Source organism: Lithobates pipiens, unplaced genomic scaffold, assembly GCF_037356315.1.
Source record: "Lithobates pipiens isolate NorthernLeopardFrog02 unplaced genomic scaffold, aLitPip1_a1.2 Scaffold_8, whole genome shotgun sequence".
Classification (NCBI taxonomy): domain Eukaryota; kingdom Metazoa; phylum Chordata; class Amphibia; order Anura; family Ranidae; genus Lithobates; species Lithobates pipiens.
In genome coordinates, this window is record NW_027507903.1 from 4,102,735 (window position 1) to 4,123,955 (window position 21,221).

Below are 21,221 nucleotides of genomic sequence, written 5' to 3' on the forward strand. Positions count from 1 at the left end.
CCCCTTCCTGTTCCAACATGACTGCGCACCAGTGCACAAAGCAAGGTCCGTAAAGACATGGATGAGAGAGTTTGGGGTGGAGGAACTTGACTTGTCTGCACAGAGTCCTGACCTCAACCCAACAGAACACTTTTGGTTTGGGGTGAATTAGAGAGGAGACTGCAAGCCAGGCCTTCTCATCCAACATCAGTGACTAACCTCACAAATGCTCTTCTGGAAGAATGCTTAAACATTCCCATAGAAATACTACTAAACCTTGTGGACGGCCTTCCCAGAAGAGGTGAAGCTGTTATAGCTGCAAAGAGAGGGCCAACTTTATACTGAACCCTACGGACTAAGACTGGGATGCCAATAATGTTCATGTGTATAAAGGCAGGTGTCCCAATACTTTTGACAATATAGATGTATGTGAACCCAGCTTCGCATATTCTTTCATGTTGCAGTATGAAGACATGAGATGACTAGGGTTGCCACCTCATCCCTTTAAACCCCAAACACATATGCATTAACGATATATATACTCCTCAGCTCCATCTAGTGCCCACAATGTGATATTTTGCTACTGCCTATAATAAAAGAACATTTGTCCAGAAGAGAAAATAGCCTAAAGGACATTCGTTTTTGTCGAATTCACACAGAACGAATGCACAGGCAGTTGCACTGGATATGCTTTTCTTTTTTTTTTTTTAAATAGACCCCAGAGAGTCTCACTCCTCCTGCTTCAGGAAAAGATCTCCCAGTGTTCTGCCTACAGGGAAAGACTGCAAGCACTGAACTTATTCTCTCTGGAGAAGAGACGCTTGGGAGGGGATATGATTTCAATATACAAATACCGGACTGGTGACCCCACAATATATAAATACCGGACTGGTGACCCCACAATATATAAATACCGGACTGGTGACCCCACAATATATAAATACCGGACTGGTGACCCCACAATATATAAATACCGGACTGGTGACCCCACAATATATAAATACCGGACTGGTGACCCCACAATATATAAATACCGGACTGGTGACCCCACAATATATAAATACCGGACTGGTGACCCCACAATATATAAATACCGGACTGGTGACCCCACAATATATAAATACCGTACTGGTGACCCCACAATATATAAATACCGGACTGGTGACCCCACAATATATAAATACCGTACTGGTGACCCCACAATATATAAATACCGGACTGGTGACCCCACAATATATAAATACCGGACTGGTGACCCCACAATATATAAATACTGGACTGGTGACCCCACAATATATAAATACCGTACTGGTGACCCCACAATATATAAATACCGGACTGGTGACCCCACAATATATAAATACTGGACTGGTGACCCCACAATAGGGAGAAAACTTTTTTGCAGAAGGGAGTTTAACAAGACTCGTGGCCACTCATTCAAATTAGAAGAAAAGAGGTTTAACCTTAAACTGTATAGAGGGTTCTTTACTGTAAGAGCGGCAAGGATGTGGAATTCTCTTCCACAGGCGGTGGTCTCAGCGGGGGGCATCGATAGTTTCAAGAAACTATTAGATAATCACCTGAACGACCGCAACGTACAGGGATATACAATGTAATACTGACATATAATCACACACATGGTCTTTTTTCAACCTCACCTACTATGTAACTAAATGTTGTACACATTGCCCAATTATCTGTATCTGCAATGATCTCACAAGCTTTGGATTGACGCGTTTCGCCCAAGGTAAAGGCTTCTTCAGGATACAATTTCCAATATTTTTAAACTGACTGTGCCCAGTGTCTTTTTTTTTCAACCTCAACAACTATGTAACTATAACATAAAATATATAAAAATTCCATCAGGAAAAGGGAGACTCCTTGTGAGGCAGGCAGATTTAGGAAATGGCTCCTGGAATTCTGCAGACGGGGGGTGATTGAAGATGCAGAAATATCAGTTTATGGGTTTATGAACGCTCTCCTATCTTCCCAGGACCCCACATGTATGGAATAGTATATATAAAATTTTAGGTGCAAGGGAGATGAGAAGAAGTGACCTCCCCAAACATTACCCCTCACACCGCAGCTCCTGTACCCTGGTTGCTGCCCTTCGGCCAAATGGCGCCTGTAGATCCGATGAGGCATGGCTTCCCCTGAAGGTGGCGCTGTTGTTGTCACCGGCTCAATGATGAAATCTTCATGATCCAGCTGGAAGACGCCTCTCTTAGAGAAAAGAAGAAGAGGAGGATTAATGTCAGATTAGATTCTGGTCACTGGATGAATGGAAGGGTTATATGACAATTGGTGTGGCCTGCAGGCAGAGACGAAGCACTAAGTACTGCCTCTGATCACTTTAAAAGCAGATGTCTGAGCCCTGCAAGCCAAGGAACACCTGGTGCCCCCCCCCCTCCGCCGCCAGCCGGTGACCCCCACACACCTGGAATTACACATCCCTCAGACATGTCAGACGGCAACACCTGGGAAAAAACCCCCATGAGACTCCCGAATCTCCGGCACTCCCATCCAACGTGTCAGAGGAGCTGCCTTGTGAATAGGAAAGGTAGTGGTGCGCTGTACGTTGGGAAAGTATATCTATTGGTAAAGGCAATATATAAAATCCAGGGATAAAATAGGGGATATGCAACAAACGATACAGGTGTAATAAGAGAGTGTGCCTGTGTGGCTAATTTAAACAATAACACTCATTTCTACTGATAATCTTCAACATAAATACATAAAATAGTGGAAAACAATAATATAAAATCCAAAGTGCAGCGTGTTGCGATCGTAAAATCGCATAAATTGCAAGTTCTACTGTGCCTATGTGGCTGATTAAACAATAATACTCGTTACTACTGGTATAGAATCTACAACATAAAAACGTAAAATAATGGACAAAAGGAAAAAACACAATATAACTTTCAAAGTGCAGCGTGTTGCGATCCTAGAAATCGCATAAAGTGCAGGTGCTGCCTTGTCTCCATTGTGTTGTGCCAGCAATCTTCTTGTGTTTGCTATCTGAAGATTTAAAAAAAAAGTGTAGAAGTGTAAAAGTGTAAAAGTGTAGCGTAGAAGTGTAAAAGTAGAAGCGTAGAAGCGTAAAAGTAGAAGCGCAAAAGCATAAAACCGTAGAAGCGTACAAGCATAAAAGCATAAAAGCGTATTAGCGTAGAAGCGTAAGAGCGTAAAAGTGTAAAATTAGAAGCGTAAAACCGTAGAAGCGTACAAGCATAAAAGCGTATAAGCGTAGAAGCGTAAAAGTGTAAAAGTAAAAGTGTAAAAGCGTAAAAGTGTAAAAGTAGAAGTGTAGAAGCGTAAAAGTAGAATCGTAAAAGTAGAAGCGTAAAAAAGCGTAAAACCGTAGAAGCATACAAGCATAAAAGCGTAGGAGCGTAAAAGTGTAAAATTAGAGGCGTAAAAGTAGAAGCGTAAAACCGTAGAAGCGTACAAGCATAAAAGCGTATTAGCGTAGAAGCGTAAAAGCGTAGGAGCGTAAAAGCGTAAAAGCATAAAAGTAGAAGCGTAGAAGCGTAAAAGTAGAAGCGTAGAAGCGTAAAAGTAGAAGCGCAAAAGCGTAAAACCGTAGAAACGTACAAGCATAAAAGCGTATTAGCATAGAAGCGTAGGAGCGTAAAAGTGTAAAAGTGTAAAATTAGAAGCGTAGAAGCGTAAAAGTAGAAGCGTAAAACCGTAGAAGCGTACAAGCATAAAAGCGTAGAAGCGTAAAAGCGTAAAAGTGTAAAAGTAGAAGTGTAGAAGCGTAAAAGTAGAAGCTTAGAAGCGCAAAAGCGTAAAACCGTAGAAGCGTACAAGCATAAAAGCGTATTAGTGTAGAAGCGTAAAGGCGTAGAAACGCAAAAGTGTAAAACCGTAGAAGTGTAAAACCGTAAAAAAAGGTAGAAGCATAAAAGTGTAGAAATGTAGGGGGCTCATTCACACCACCGCATAAACATTCCATAATCTATACTAGCTAATGAGCATAGATCACACCACCGCATAGTAGAGCTGCACAATTAATCGTCAAGAATCGTTATCGCCGATCTTGACTTAAAGTGTTTCACGATTCTTTCTATACAAAGCATTCTCTCGGCTCTTCTGAAGCCACAGCCCTCAAAAGAAAGGAAGAAAAAAACTGGACAATGTACCAAGAATCAGAACATTCTTTATCAGTTGAACTTAAGTATAAACATTGTAACAATTTGTCAATAGAATAGACTTTGTGCGTAAGTGAAAAAAGTTTAAGCACTTTAAGGCCTCTTTCACACCGACGTCCCGTTCAGGCCCGCCTGTCAGTTTTTTAGGCGGACCTGAACGGGTGCTCCATAGAGGTCTATGGAGCGTCGGATGTCAGCGGTGACATGTCCGCTGACATCCGACCCGCTCCGATCCGAAAAAGTGTGACGGAGGAAAAAGCTATTTTTCCATCCGTCTGCGGATCGGATCGGGTGACGACGGGCACTGCGGTCCGTCGTCATCCGATCTCCCATAGGGGAGAGCGGCGCTGTGACAGGTCCGTCCCTGCGCAGTGTGCAGAGACGGAGCTGTCATCTCCCTGCTCAGCGGGGATCGACGGAGTGATCCCCGCTGAGTAAACGGACATCCACGGGGCGGATCAGAACTGATCCGCCCCGTGTGAAAGGACCCAAACACCTTTTTCTGACATTTGTTGCTTTCAAGTAAATAAATTTTTTTTGCTAGAAAATTACTTATAACCCCTAAACATTATATATATATATTTTTTTAAATGGTGGTTGTTGTAATATTTTATGTCACACTGTATTTGCGCAGCGGTCTTATAAATGCTTTTTTTTGGGGGAAAAAATTACTTTAATGAAAAAAAAATTAAAATAAAGGAAAGTTAGCCCATTTTCGTTTTGTATAATGTGAAAGATTTGACATCGCGAGAATCGTGATCTTTTTATTCTAAGCAAAAAAAATCGTGATTCTCCTTTTGTCCAGAATCGTGCAGCTCTAATGCACACAATCGGAATTCCGGCCAGAAAAAGACAGATGAGAGCTTTTCATCGGAAAATACGACCGTGTGTACGCTCCATCGGAATTTAGCTGCTCCGAATTTCCGCCAGCCAAAAATGGATAGCATGTTCTCAATTTTCCAGACGGAAAAACTTTCTATCGGAAATGGCTGAAATTTCAATCGTGTGTACGCGGCGTGATTCGTTACAGAAACATGCTTGTAATCCAAAGCACTTGTATATCAAAGCGAATTTCCCCATAAGAAATAATGGAAACTCAGATGATTCGTTCCACAACCATTTATTGATAAGTCCTTCAGTTAATAGTCCATATAAAAAGATTATAGTTATGTGATCAGATTGTGTAACCATAAAATGTCCATCCACTAATGGAAGCCTCCACAAGGGGATTAGAAGCAAAATCCAGCAGGAGCTCCAGAGTATAAAAGAGAAAAGAGGAGCCTCTAATGCCTTATACAGAGGGTCGACTCTTTCTGACGGTAAATGTGCGATCGGACTGTGTTGTTGGAAATTCCGATCGTGTTTGTGGGCTCCACCTGACTTTTCCAGTCGGAATTTCCAACACACAAAGTTTGAGATCGTGTTCTAAAATTTTCCCACAACAAAATTCGATCGTTTAAATTATGATTGCGTGTAGACAATTCCGACACACAAAGTGCCATGCATGCTCAGAATAAATTATGAGATGAATGCTATTGGCTACTGACCTCTTTATAGTCCCGTCATTCGCGTTGCACATCACCTCGTTCTGAACAATCGTATTTTGTCGTCGGAATGTCCGACTGCGTGTACAGGGCATTATGCCCTGTACACACAATCGGATTTTCCAACAACAAATGTTGGATGTGAGCCTGTTGTCCGAAAGTCTGACTGTGTGTAGCCTCCATCGAACATTTGTTGTCGTAAATTTTGACAACAAATGTTTGAGAGCTGGCTCTCAAATTTTCAGACAACAAAATCAGTTGTCGGAAATTCCGATCGTGTGTACACAAGTCCGACGCACAAAGTTCCACACATGCTCAGAATCAAGCAGAAGAGCCGCATTGGCTATTGCACTTATATTTTCTCAGGCTCGTTGTATGTCACCGCGTTCTTGATGTTCGGAATTTCCGACAACATTTGTGCGACCGTGTGTATGCAAGACAAGTTTGAGCCAACATCCGTCGGAAAAAAGAAATCCAGGATTTTGTTGTCGGAAAATCCTATGGTATGTATGAGGCAAGTGTAGCAGGACCGCAACATACAGGGATATACAATGTAATACTGACATATGATCACACACATAGGTTGGACTTGATGGACTTGTGTCTTTTTTCTACCTCACCTACTATGTAACATGACAAAATGTAGAAAATTTCAAGGGGTATGAATACTTTTTCAAGGCACTGTAAATGGATCTTCAGTGTACCTTCACGTACTTCCCTCCATCCATGCCACCCTTTAAACCTGTTATGACAGTGCTTTAAGTGTGGTGGCAGGGTGGGTGGTCCTTAATGCCCAGCCACCTTATATACGCCTCGTTGTCTTGTTATGGGGCATGCTTCATCGGTACACCCAGAATTGTGACGGAGCTGCCACCAGCAAATCACACTAAACTACTGACAATCAGGTGTCGGCAGGCAGGGCTCTCATTGGCGTAAGCGCTATGCATCCAATAATTGGGAGACTTATCTACCAACCCCAGGCATTGCGGCGCATGAACGCGTTCGGTGTAAACTGGTTAATATTGACTACCTCGTCTGAATTTTTGAAAATTTTTAACGCACATGGTAAAATCTGCCATTTGCGCTAGAAAATTTCTTGAAATCCCCAAACAATTATATGTTTTCTTAAAGCAGAGGACCTGTAGAATAAAACGGTTGCAGTTACAATTTTTCACAATATTTGTACGATTGTTTATCAGCTTTATGCTTTCAGAAAAAACGAAACCAAAAAAAACTCAAATAAATTTTAGTGCACACAAACACAATATAAATGCCAAATTTTTGGAAAAATATAAAATATGGGGTTGCATGTAGTAAATAGATACCAAACATGTCAAGCCTTAAAATTGCACTTGCCTTGTGAAATGGGCAAAAAAAAACGACAGTACTCGAAATTGTCCAAAACCTTTACAAGTCATCAGTTTATGGGAGTTAACTGTGAATGATGGCCCTAGAATTACTGCTCTCACTCTGATGATCACGATGATACTTCACACGTGTGCCACAATTGCTGTTTACATACATGTACAGGCTCTTTTGCCTTCGCATTTGTGTGCAAGGTGAAGGGGTTGCTTTTTAATTTTTATCTAGTTTATTATAATTTACCCTTTTTACATTTTATTTTCATTTCAATTCATTGCTTTCACGTGTGATAGCATGGGCAGGTGACTCTTTTTGAAGAGTCATTAGGAGTCTATTAGACCCCCGTTGCTTCCCCTGATTTCAGTGGTGGCCGGTGCTCCATTTTGGAGGGCAGCAAGCAAACCACCCGCCACACCCCCCCCCCATGGTCAGTTGGTCCGTCAGTCAGTCAAACCCCCCACCCCCTGTTTGGTCAGTCAGTTGGGGGATTGGCAAACACTACTACTACTGTCTCCTCCTCGGTGTCTCCTCCTCGGCGTCTCCTTCTCGGCATCTCCTTCTCGGCGTCTCCTCCTCGGCGTCTCCTCCTCGGCGTCTCCTCCTCGGTGGCTTCCCCCGCGTCTCCTCCTCGGCAGCTTCCCCCGCGTCTCCTCCTCGGCAGCTTCCCCCGCGTCTCCTCCTCGGCAGCTTCCCCCGCGTCTCCTCCTCGGCAGCTTCCCCCGCGTCTCCTCCTCGGCAGCTTCCCCCGCGTCTCCTCCTCGGCAGCTTCCCCCGCGTCTCCTCCTCGACAGCTTCCCCCGCGTCTCCTCCTCGGCAGCTTCCCCCGCGTCTCCTCCTCGACAGATTCCCCCGCGTCTCCTCCTCGACAGATTCCCCTGCGTCTCCTCCTCGTCAGCTTCCCCTGCGTCTCCTCCTCGACAGCTTCCCCTACATCTTCTCCTCTGCGGATTCCCCTGCGTCTCCTCCTTGACAGCTTCCCCTGCATCTCCTCCTCAACAGCTTCCCCTGCATCTCCTCCTTGACAGCTTCCCCTGCATCTCCTCCTCGACAGCTTCCCCTACATCTTCTCCTTGACAGCTTCCCCTACATCTTCTCCTCTGTGGATTCCCCTGCGTCTCCTCCTCAGCGGCTTCCCCTGCGTCCCCTCCTCCTCAACAGCTTCCTCCTTGGCAGCCAATACAATCCCTTCTGCTCTCGGTCAATCAGGTCCCAGGACCCGCTTCCTGATTGGCAGGGAGAAGAATCAGGAAGACAATAATGAATATTAATTTGCTATTGTCACACAACTGGGTGGGCTCAGGGCGCAGTGCTTTGCGCCCCGAGCCCACCCTTTTTTGAAACTAATAAAAAAAAAACCCCATTGAAATTCATGCGTCCGGCGCCCTGCATGTAGATCAGGGGCCGGGCACATAGACTAGGCGGGTGGCACACCTGCACCCCATATGGGTTGAACACCACTGCTGGATTTTCAACCACGAGTTGGACAGCTCTGAACCCGGAAATGTTCAGGGCTGAGCACTGCCAGGATCATTGTATCCAGTAGATCAGGGAACCGATGTTCCCTGATCTGTTTCTGCTTTCCATCCTGATTCAATTTACTGTGGTCCTGGGCTTTCCAAGCAGCAGGACAGCTTGTGAACCACGGCAAGTGGCAGCATTGGGGGGGGGGGGGGGGGGGTGACACCACCTTCTTAGTACCGTAAAAGTGATCATTTGGTTCTGCAGCCTCCTGGATCACTTTTACTGAAACGCGAAGTGCTGGCCAAAATAAAACAGCACGGAGTCCAGGCCGTTTAATATACAGACTATTAAAGAGGAAGTAAACTCTCCCACTCTGATGCTTCTTTTCATTTAGTCCATTATAATAAGTCATTATCAGACTATAGCCCCTGTAATCCAGGCCAAATCGCTTATTACTTACTGTTTAAAGAAACTTTAAAAAAAAAAACTTGTTTCCAGGGGTTAGGCAGCACCATCTTAAGTATTGTTTTCTGAGTCCACAGTGGAGTGTATTTCCGCCCTTACATTGAGCACTTCCTGTACTGTTAACCAAGCCTCCTTCTCAATCCAACGTTTCTATGGCAACCCTGCTTACCTGTTCATAGCTTACTTGTTTATTTCATATTTACTTGTGCCAATGTCAGACTTATCCGCTTCAGCTGAAAAGACTGCAGTAATGGCCAAGTTTAGACTGTATGTGAGGTCACATGGTGTGTAGGAGGAAGCTCTGAGTGATTAGCAGAGTTCAGTGTTGTGCCATAGGAAGTCCTAATAACAGATAGATAAGACATAGAGAGGGGAGATCTGGGCATGCTCAGTGACTTCATTCTACAGAGCAACAAGGATTACAACAATACTAAGCAAGTAAGGAGATATCTACAAGCAGTGTTCATTAGGGGTTTGTATGCTGATTTACATGGGACAAAGTTGTGGGGGAGGGTTTACAACCACTTTAATGGCAAGTAGTTAAAGTAGATATATCCTCAAAAGTTGGAAGCTAGAAATACAAGGACCAAAGAAGTTAAAATTTGGAACATCTCCCGGAAACCTATCTTCATACGCTCATGTATCTTTTCTATGATCGTTCACAATATAGCTAATATTTCAGTAAAAATTCAATACCAGCACATGTGACTCCATTTCCTATGGCGGTATACCTCTGTGATAAACGCTATTATGATCACAATTGTTAAAAAGGAGAAAACTGATTGGTCCTTACCAGTCCACTGCAGATACTAATGGCGGCATTGCCAACAAGCTGGTGGTGTGCCTGAACCGCCCCCAGCATGTGGCATGAGCCAGAAGGTCGGCTGAAAACTCTCGTCTCGTTGAGGCCTCCACTGCGCCATTCGCTCACATAGCCGGGAGCCAAAAGCTGGTGGTTCTGGCTGAGGTTGAAGGTCAGCTCCACTCCTTGGTATCTGATCCCGTAATAAGTGGTGGGCAGCGAGCCGGAAGATGCGTCTCTTTTCTGCAAGTTGCGGGGAATTAGGTCAAAGGTCAGGAAAGAGCCGTGTTCATCCACCCTGACAGGATGAACAATGTCTGAATCCAGAGAAAAGCCGAGAGGGAGATCTGTAATGAGAAGACAACATGGATTAAATAGGCAGATAGAGTTGCAAAGGTATTCAACGCCTTGCTCTTCTCAAAATGTTACAATTGTGAATTTAATATGGTTTAATCTAAATCCAAAAGCAAAAAATATCAGGGTTCTTAAAATGTTTATGCACTTTTTTTTAAACTTTTTGAAGACGCCCCTCATAAAATATACTGCAGCGTAAAAGTCCTTAGATGTGGTTACTGCATTCTCTGGCCTTTTCTTACACAAGGCTGAGGAACGGGGATGCTGGTGACATCACTGACCTAATGGCCTTATTTCGGGCAGTGATGTGGTCCAAATATTGCCATCTGGCCACATTAGGTCAGTGATGGGGCACTATTCCTCCCACTGATACCAATGATAGGGGTCTATTCCTCCCACTGACACCAATGATGGGGGTCTATTCCTCCCACTGACACCAATGATAAGGGTCTATTCCTCCCACTGACACCAATGATAGGGGTCTATTCCTCCCACTGACACCAATGATGGGACACTATTCCTCCCACTGACACCAATGATGGGACACTATTCCTCCCACTGACACCAATGATGGGGCACTATTCCTCCCACTGACACCAATGATGGGGCACTATTCCTCCCACTGACACCAATGATGGGGCACTATTCCTCCCACTGACACCAATGATGGGGCACTATTCCTCCCACTGACACCAATGATGGGGCACTATTCCTCCCACTGACACCAATGATGGGGCACTATTCCTCCCACTGATACCAATGATGGGGCACTATTCCTCCCACTGACACCAATGATGGGGCACTATTCCTTCCACTGATACCAATGACGGAGCACTATTCCTCCCACTGATACCAATGATAGGGCACTGTTCCTCCCACTGACACCAATGATAGGGGTCTATTCCTCCCACTGACACCAATGATGGGGCACTATTCCTCCAACTGACACCAATGATGGGACACTATTCCTCCCACTGAAACCAATGATGGGGCACTATTCCTCCCACTGACACCAATGATGGGACACTATTCCTCCCACTGACACCAATGATGGGGCACTATTCCTCCCACTGACACCAATGATGGGGCACTATTCCTTCCTCTGATACCAATGATGGGGCACTATTGCTCCCACTGACACCAATGATGGGGCACTATTCCTTCCACTGATACCAATGACGGAGCACTATTCCTCCCACTGATACCAATGATAGGGCACTGTTCCTCCCACTGACACCAATGATAGGGGTCTATTCCTCCCACTGACACCAATGATGGGGCACTATTCCTCCCACTGACACCAATGATGGGACACTATTCCTCCCACTGAAACCAATGATGGGGCACTATTCCTCCCACTGACACCAATGATGGGGCACTATTCCTCCCACTGACACCAATGATGGGGCTCTATTCCTCCCACTAACACCAATGATGGGACACTATTCCTCCCACTGAAACCAATGATGGGGCTCTATTCCTCCCACTGACACCAATGATAGGGGTCTATTCCTCCCACTGACACCAATGATGGGACACTATTCCTCCCACTGACACCAATGATGGGGCACTATTCCTCCCACTGACACCAATGATGGGGCACTATTCCTTCCTCTGATACCAATGATGGGGCACTATTGCTCCCACTGACACCAATGATGGGGCACTATTCCTTCCACTGATACCAATGACGGAGCACTATTCCTCCCACTGATACCAATGATAGGGCACTGTTCCTCCCACTGACACCAATGATAGGGGTCTATTCCTCCCACTGACACCAATGATGGGGCACTATTCCTCCCACTGACACCAATGATGGGACACTATTCCTCCCACTGAAACCAATGATGGGGCACTATTCCTCCCACTGAAACCAATGATGGGGCACTATTCCTCCCACTGACACCAATGATGGGGCACTATTCCTCCCACTGACACCAATGATGGGGCTCTATTCCTCCCACTAACACCAATGATGGGACACTATTCCTCCCACTGAAACCAATGATGGGGCTCTATTCCTCCCACTGACACCAATGATGGGGCACTATTCCTCCCACTGACACCAATGATGGGGGCACTATTCCTCCCACTGATACAAATGATGGGACACTATTCCTCCCACTGACACCAATGATGGGGCTCTATTCCACCCACTGACACTAATGATGGGGCTCTATTCCACCCACTGACACCAATGATGGGACACTATTCCTCCCACTGACACCAATGATAGGGCACTATTCCTGCCACTGACACCAATGATAGGACATTATTCCTCCCACTGACACCAATGATGGACCTCTATTCCTGCCACTGACACCAATTATGGGACACTATTTCTCCCACTGACACCAATAATGTGACACAATTCCTCCCACTGACACCATTGATGGGATGCTATTCTTTCCACTGACACCAACGATGGAGCATAATTCCTCCCACTGATATAAACAATGGCACATTATTCCTTGAACTGACACAAATGATGAGGGATTATTCCTATCATTAATACTCATTATAGGTATAAAGTATACAGAATTTAGTCTCCCAGATGGAAGTTGGGTATGGGCATAAATGATCCACAGATCACACACAGTTATAAATTGTTTATGGGTGTCCAAGACTTTTTAAAGTTTAAAAAGAAAATCCATAAAAAAAAGTGTAAGAAGACATTCTAAAAACGTGTACAGTGCTGCCAAATTTGCCATAGACAGAACCCAGGATGGTGGTGGAATCTACGCATTTTGCCCAAATTGGGCTTCTTCAGGATCCACTTGAGCTTCACGTAACATATTAACCCAAAAAATGCGGATACAAAGGCTGATTTACCATAATTATACCCCAAAAATTGTATTTTTATGGTAATTATATCTGACTAAAAAAGAAGCCCGCATCGAGGGCCAACAGACCGGAGCAGAGCGGTAAAACGGGAACGTGGTCAAAGCCTTAGATGGAATACCTCCAATCAACAAATGTAGGTCAAAAGTTGTGTCAGCCATATTTATAGCTAAAGAAGAGACACAAAAAGTCGCAGGGACAGCCACAAAAGCGGCAATGGCGACACCAAACAAGCCAAGGTGGCGGTTATATATGTGTGCAGGTAGATGGTTCCGCTCTGACTATTGCCCCCAACGTGTGGCACGTGCATTATCCGCGGGATACCCAAAGCTAAATATGCACCAGACATTTCCCCATGTTCATGACGCACTTCTTTTTTAAACATATCTTTATCTTGTCTACTATTGGCGGTGGCACGTTTAAAAATTCGCCCCCCCCCCCCCCCGCCCGCCCCCTTACTCCTGTGTCTTCTCTTGTGGGAAACTCGGGGATAGCCTATGCTTGTTATGTTTTCTGGTACCTTGGGATGCCCATGGTGCTGAGACGTTTTCTAATTCCCTATGCTCTTTAAATACTGACCTTTGGAGATTGTGCCGTCCTGTTTTATTTGCACAAGCTCCCTCAACCAAACGTTTTTGTAAGTTTACCTCCTCATGCAACTCGCTAATCAAAAATTCCCAGCAAATTCCATCTGGATAAAAATATTTATCATAAATTAAAACAACGCCCATCTTTTATTGGGCGTTGTCTGGGCATTCGTGAATCATCAACATGTCGTTTTTTTTCTTCTCCAGGAAGGAAGATATGTATAGAAAATTAGAAAAAAAAAAAAAAAAAAACTTGCTAAAGACCATTTAATATAAGATCAGATGACAAAACAAGCGGCAGCCCATGAGGTCCCAGCTCACATGTGCACATCACTACATTCTGTATAGACAAAGGCGCTCAGCAAGACAAATGAATGTTGACTTTCCCCGGGATATTTCTACACCCTGGAAAATACACAGCTGGCTGCGGTGAAGTTACAAACTTTGTCAGTCAAGCCTGAAGTCCTCAGGCTATCCTCAGATAGCTAGACATTCGTTATCAGATGGCAAGAATTAGGAAACAGCTGAGTAAGGAGCACATAAATGTCCACACTAGAACCTTATGACTGAGCATGTCTATGTTCACATCAGCAACTCTAATGCCGCGTACGCACGACAGGACTTAAGTCCGGCAGACTTTCGACGGAGTTCTGACGGAGTTCTGACGGAGTTCTGACGGACTTTCCGAATGAACGGACTTGGCCACACACAATCACACGGATTCGAACGTGATGACGTACGACTGGACTAGAATAAGGAAGTTCATAGCCAGTAGCCAATAGCTGCCCTAAGCGTCGGTTTTAGTCCGTCAGACTAGCACACACACGAGCGGATTTCTGGGTCCGGCAGAGTTCTGGCGGAAAAATTTGAAGCATGTTCCATTTCTAAAGTCTGTCAGACTTTTGTGAATCAAACAGTCCGTTGCAGCCCCCACACACGATCGAATAGTCTGCCGGAATCATTCCGTCAGACTTTTGATGTTGAAAAGTCCGGTCGTGTGTACGGGGCATAAGGCCCCTTTCACACGGGCGGATAGAATGGTGCTTTTTGCTGCGGATTTTCTAGTTTTCCACCGCAGCCAAAAGGCACACAATGCTTTCCTATGGCCCTGTTCACACACAGCGTTTAACTGCGATTTCGTTACGTGCGGTTCGGTGCGAATAGAAAAAAATAGAATTGTATGCGTTCAGGTGCGATGTAGCGCAGCTATAAGAACATAACCGCAGGTAATCGCAGTCTTTTGTGTCAACTGCGGCCAGCAGTAGCCGATCGATAGGCGTTGGGACGTTAAGGGATGGACCCAGTAACGACGAGGACGTCGCCTACTCTGGATCGCTCTTCTGGTCTTCATCCTCATCATCAGCAAAATGAGCATTGCAAGCAAACTACCCATATTTGCATTCATTTTTTCAAAAAACTCTGGCACAAAACCTAACACTCCTCTCCCTGCAAAACTCCAAACACACACTCAGCCAGAGAACAAAGAAACAGGTTTGAAATACAGAGGACCGCAATGCATCATGGGTACATTCCAGGGAACAAAAACATAAATAAATAAAAGGGTTGCTATGGGAATAAAACTGCAGTTAAACGCAACCGCATAAAAAACGCACGTAAACGCAGGTAATCGCACTGTGCAAACGCAGCTGATCGCTGTGTCTGGAGCCTTGAATTTTGCAGAAAAAAATAAACATGATAAACTGCGGCAGAACAGCCGCCCGTGTGAAAGGGGCCTTACTCCGTTACCCTAGGAGAACATCAAGGTGGTGGTCTAAAATGTCATCTGATAGTCCTATCATCGGGGTCATCTCTAGGGTTTCCACGTCATTCCTTTAAACCCGAACACATAATAATTACAGAGGTTCTGTGGCTGATTAAGGTGGTAATTAAACTCACTTGGTACCTTATCTGCATTAAATTAGCCTTCAGAACCCGTGTAATTCATATGTATTTGGGTTTAAAGGGATGAGGTGGCAACTCTAACTCCATTATACCAAGGAGAACATCAAGGTGATGGTCTAAAATGTCATCTGATAGTCCTATCATCAGGGTCATCTCTAGGGTTTCCATGACATTCCTTTAAACCCGAACACATTAATTACAGAGGTTCTGTGGCTGATTAAGGTGGTAATTAAGCTCACTTGTTGCCTTATCTGCATTAAATTATCCTTCAGAACCCGTGTAATTCATATGTGTTCGGGTTTAAAGGGATGAGGTGGCAACTCTAACTCCATTACCCTAGGACAGTGATGGCGAACCTCGGCACCCCAGATGTTTTGGAACTACATTTCCCATGATGCTCGACTACACTGCAGAGTGCATGAGAATCATGGGAAATGTAGTTCCAAAACATCTGGGGTGCCAAGGTTCGCCATCACTGCCCTAGGAGAACGTCAAGGTGGTGGTCTAAAATGTTCACCTGATAGTCCTATCATCAGGGTCATCTCTAGGGTTTCCACGTCATTCCTTTAAACCCGAACACATATGAATTATTCAGGTTCTGAGGCCAATTAAGGTAGAAATTAAACTCACTTGGTGCCTTATCTGCATTAAATTAGCCTTCAGAACCCGTGTAATTCATATGTGTTCGGGTTTAAAAGGATGAGGTGGCAACTCTAACTCCATTACCCTAGGAGAACATCAAGGTGGTGGTCTAAAATGTTCATCTGATAGTCCTATCATCGAGGTAATCTCTAGGGTTTCCACGTCATTCCTTTAAACCCGAACACATATGAATTACTCAGGTTCTGAGGCTGATTAAAGTGGTTGTAAACCCATACAGACCACTTTGACCTACAGATAAGCCTAGATTAAGGTTTACCAGTAGGTGCAAGAAATATCTCCTAAACCTACACGGTTTAGGAGATATTTGCAAAAGACAGGCACCGCTGTCTATGGCGATGCGCGGGAGTGACGTCATCGTGGCTCCGGCCAATCACAGCACCGGAGCTGTGATACCCGGAAGGAAGATGGACGCTTCGTGGAAGAGGGGACATCGGCGGCATCGCTGGCTCCTGTGTCAGGTAAGTGACACATAATGGGCTACTATGCGATGCATAATAGCCCATTATGCTTTACCTTTGCAGGGAGACAAAGAGAAAGTAAAACCCATCAGGGTCATCTCTAGGGTATCCACGTCATCCCTTTAAACCCGAACACATATTAATTACACAGGTTCTGAGGCCGATTAAGGTGGAAATTAAACTCACTTGGTGCCTTATCTGCATTAAATTAGCCTTCAGAACCTGTGTAATTCATGAGTCTTTGGGGTTTAAAGAGGAAGTAAACCCTGATGGGTTTACTTCCTCTTTTTTTCCCTGCAAAGGTAAAGCATAATGGACTACTGTGCATCGCATCGCATCGCATCGCATCGCATAGTAGCTCATTATGTGTCATTTACCTGACACAGGAGCCAGCGAAGTCGCCGCTGTCCCCTGAAGTCCGCCGCATCCATCTTGCTGGTGGCGTCTCGCAGCTCCGCCGAATGACAGCGGCGAAGCCGCAATGACGTCACTACCGCGCATGCGCACGGGAGTCGCGTCTCGCAGCTCCGCCGCTGTCATTCAGCGAAGCCGCAATGACGTCACTCCCGCGCATGCGCACGGGAGTCGACAAATTAGGCAGCTCCATTCTTGGACTTGCCGCGTTTAGTGCGCCTGCGCGCCGCTGTCTACGGCGCATGCGCCGTAGACAGCGGTGCCCATTTTCGGGCAAATATCTCCTAAACCATATAGGTTTAGGAGATATTGCTTGGACCTACAGGTAAGCCTTAATCTAGGCTTACCTGTAGGTCAAAGTGGTTTGTAAGGGTTTACAACCACTTTAAAGGGATGAGGTGGCAACTCTAGTCATCTCATGTCATCATACTGTGACATGAATGAATACGCGAGGCTGGGTTCACATACACTATATTGTCAGAACTATTGGGACGCCTGCTTTTACACGCACATGAACTTTAATGACATCCAAGTCTTAGTCCGTAGGGTTCAATATTGAGTGTATCCAACCTTTTGCAGCTATAACAGCTTCAACTCTTCTGGGAAGGCCGTCCACAAGGCTTAGGAGATGTGTCTATGGGAATGTTTCACCATTCTTCCAGAAGCGGATTTGTGGGGTCAGGCACGTTTTAACTATGCTTCCGTTTGTGAATGAGCAAGAAGCTTCAGAGCGCTTCCAATTCATTCATCTTTGTAACTGAGGCTGCAAAAAAAAGGGGATTAATAAAAGCTATGTCCTCAGACACTTCTGGCTGGGGGGGAGGGGGCTGTCAGGTAGGCTGTATATGGAGCCCCATGATTTCCAACAGCAGCCCTGGGTTAGAGGGACAGGAAATCATGGATAATCTGTCCAGTGGGGACACAGGGTTTGGCTGGGGTGAATTGAATATCTTGCATAAACACTTCAAGGAAAGACTTGCTGAGTTGTCTCTCCAGGGATCTGAGGAACCCCCTTGGACATTCCAGGTGATGCTCGATCCTACAGATTTCATGACCTCCAGTACTATCATATGGCTGAAAATCGGTAAGTGAAGCCAGATTTAAATGTCATGTATTGCAAAATGTTAAAAGGAAAAAAAAAGGGGGGGGGAGGGGAAGATTATATACAGTCAATGTGCTTCGTTTCATCTGCAGGACCCAACCCTTAATTACCCATAATCCAACTCACACCAATGTGTTTTTTATTGCTCTTTGCAGAAACGCAGGACATCATTTTTAACATGGGTTCCTACGGGACGTGCTCGCCTCAATGCATTTTTGCACCTCTACGTTGTTGGAAAGGGTCAGGGACTTTTTTTTTTTAACGCAAAACTGTGATTTTTATTTATTTTTTTTTTTCCTTTTTTGGTTCAATAGACTTCAGTGGAGAAGCTGCAGAGAAAAGCATGTAGTGCGTTTTTTTTTACCGTGATCTTGCCACAATTAGCATTTTGCGCTTTTTAATCTGGCCAGCAACAAATTTTCCAAAAAAAAGCATAAAAAAAAGCAAATTGCGACAAAAACGCAGTAAAATCACGGTATAAAAAAAAAAAAAAAAGCATTGCAGAAATGCTCAAAAGCAAACTGCATAGGTGGGGATGGAGCCTTACGCCTCGTGCACACGATCAGATTGTTGGCCAACAAAGCGTCAGACTTTTGTCCGAAGGTCGTGTGCCGGGAACTTGTCTTCCATACTAACGGTACACAATTGTTGGCCAACAAACACGAACGTAGTGACGTAATACGAGGAATTTCAGCTCTTGAGCGCCACCCCTTTGAGTACCTTCTGCTAATGTCTCGTTTGGTGAGCATTGATTCTGAGCATGCATGTTTGTACTTTGGATTTTTGTGTGATGGACTTGTGTACGCACGGTACGAAAATCTGACAACAGACCGCTGTCCGCCGAAAATTTACTAGCCTGCCACCCAACAGTTGTTTGATGGAGCGTACTAATGGTCGGATTTTAGGCCAACAGTCTGTCATCACACAATTCCCTGCTGAAAATCTGATTGTGTGTACCAGGCTTTATGCCGATTTTCTGCAGACAAAGCTTTGGACTTTTGTCTGAAGGGCGTTGGCCAGAAATTTGTCTTGCATACAAACGGCAAGGAATTGTCGGCCAACAAACACGAACGTAGTGACGCACTATGTGGTTTTTCAGCTCTTTAGCGCCACCCTTTGGGCTCCTTCTGCTAATTTAGAGTAGAAGTTTGGCGAGTGTTGATTCGTGCTTTTCATTTCACGCTTTTCATTTTGCACTTTTCAGTTCGTTTCTGAACGGCCGTTCGTCAAAAAGCCATACTACAGAATCAGAGGAAATAACGTTTTATTTATTATTGGCCTCCTTGGAGTTATTGCTTTGACCCAAGTCCAGTCCAGGAACAGAAGGAGGAGGAGGATTTCTTGGACCAAAAATTGGTTGCTTTATTAATGGTGACCAATTATGTCATATGCCTTTGCTGCGGGAGCTCCAGGAGAATAATCCGGATGCTTTTCGGAATTATCTCCGGATGACGGACCCCTGCTTTCACCAACTCTTGGCATTGGTGACCCCCTATATTAAGAAGCAGGACACATGCATGAGGCTTTTAAATTTTATTTTTTGGTTGAATAATAATGATTTGATTTGGTATATTTTCTATATTATTGGATGCATAGAATGCACTTTTTGGTTAAGTTCTATTGGCAGATATCATGTCTAATTTTATTTGTTTTCTTTCTTTTTAATGCACAATAAAAAAATAGTGTAGAATAATACTTGGCTGTGTGTTTTACTTCAAATGACAGTTTGGGAGTAGGCAGTTACATTTAAAATGTACTTTGTATAGCCGGTTGCTAAGGAGCGGGTCGGGAAGCCAGCCACCGCTTCCCTAACAACTGATGAGTCATCAGCTGTCAGCGGGCTTCACCATTGACAGCTGAATGTAAAAAAAAAAAGATATTGCCAGCTAAAACATTTCACAAAAATAAAACGGCATTGTCCCCCCCTCCCCCAAATACCATACAGAACTGAAGGGTCTGGTATGGATTTGGAGTGGACAACCCCACGCCAAATTTTTTTTTAAAAATGCCAAGGGTTCCCCCCAAAATCCATACCAGACCCTTATTCAAGCATGCAGCCCGTTAGGTCATGAAAGGGAGGGAACGAGCAAGGCCCCCCCCCCCCCCAAACTATACCAGGCCGAATGCCCTCAGCCAGTGGCAGCTGGTGGCAAAAAATTTTGGGGCGTAAAAAAACTGAAAAATACTGAACCCCCCCATCAATTGCAGCCAATTGTACCCATCAAATGCAGCCACCTGTGCCCATCAAATGCAGCCACCTGTGCCCATCAACTGCAGCCACCTGTGCCCATCAAACACAGCCACTTGTGCCCAGTATTTGCAGCCACTTGTGCCCAGTATTTGCAGCCACTTGTGCCCAGTATATGCAGCCACTTGTGCCCATCAAATGCAGCCACTTGTGCCCATCAAACGCAGCCACTTGTGCCCATCAAATGCAGCCACTTGTGCCCATCAAATGCAGCCACTTGTGCTCATCAAATGCAGCCACTTGTGCCCAGTATATGCAGCCAATTGGGCCCAGTATATGCAGTCACTTGTGCCTATAAAATGCAGCCACTTGTGCCCATCAAACGCAGCCACTTGTGCCCATCAAACGCAGCCACTTGTGCCCAGTATATGCAGCCACTTGTGCCCATCAAACGCAGCCACCTTTGCCCATCAAACGCAGCCACCTTTGCCCATCAAACGCAGCCACCTTTGCCCATCAAATGCAGCCACTTGTGCCCATCAAATGCAGCCACTTGAGCCCACCGATCCCCCCACTCATGGGACTCACAGCTCTGGCAGCACAACCCCCCCCCCCCCCCCCCCCGCACGCCCTGCCTCCACAATTGGGTGGGATCAGGGCGCACTCTCTGCGCTCCGAGCCCACCCTATTTTGAAGCCTATTAGAGCCTCTGCCTCTGATCAGTTGCTTCAAAAAGTACCACCCCCTCCCGCCCCCCATCCTAGGAATGCATGCGTCTGGCATTCCTGAAAGGGGCCAGGCGCATGGATGGGTGTCGCATGGATGGGTGGGGCATGGATGGGAGGGGCGGTGTCCGTGCGCCCACAGTGCACATGGGAGGGACCCCATGATTTTTGTGTGGGGGTGTCTCCTCCTAATCCATACCTTCAGTCTGGTGTGGTA

The 21,221-nt window shown here is 45.3% G+C and overlaps 1 protein-coding gene across 1 annotated transcript in view; it reads right to left on the minus strand.

Annotated features, from left to right (window-relative positions):
- Positions 1 to 21,221, minus strand: part of ADAMTS7 (ADAM metallopeptidase with thrombospondin type 1 motif 7) — a 240,528-nt gene that overhangs the window by 184,739 nt on the left and 34,568 nt on the right. The window contains exons 2-3 of the mRNA XM_077472765.1: positions 9,759 to 10,114; positions 2,052 to 2,202 (exon numbers count right to left, since the gene is read on the minus strand). Of these exons, the coding sequence (XP_077328891.1) occupies positions 2,052 to 2,202; positions 9,759 to 10,114 (507 nt within the window). The remainder of the gene's footprint in view (positions 1 to 2,051; positions 2,203 to 9,758; positions 10,115 to 21,221) is intronic.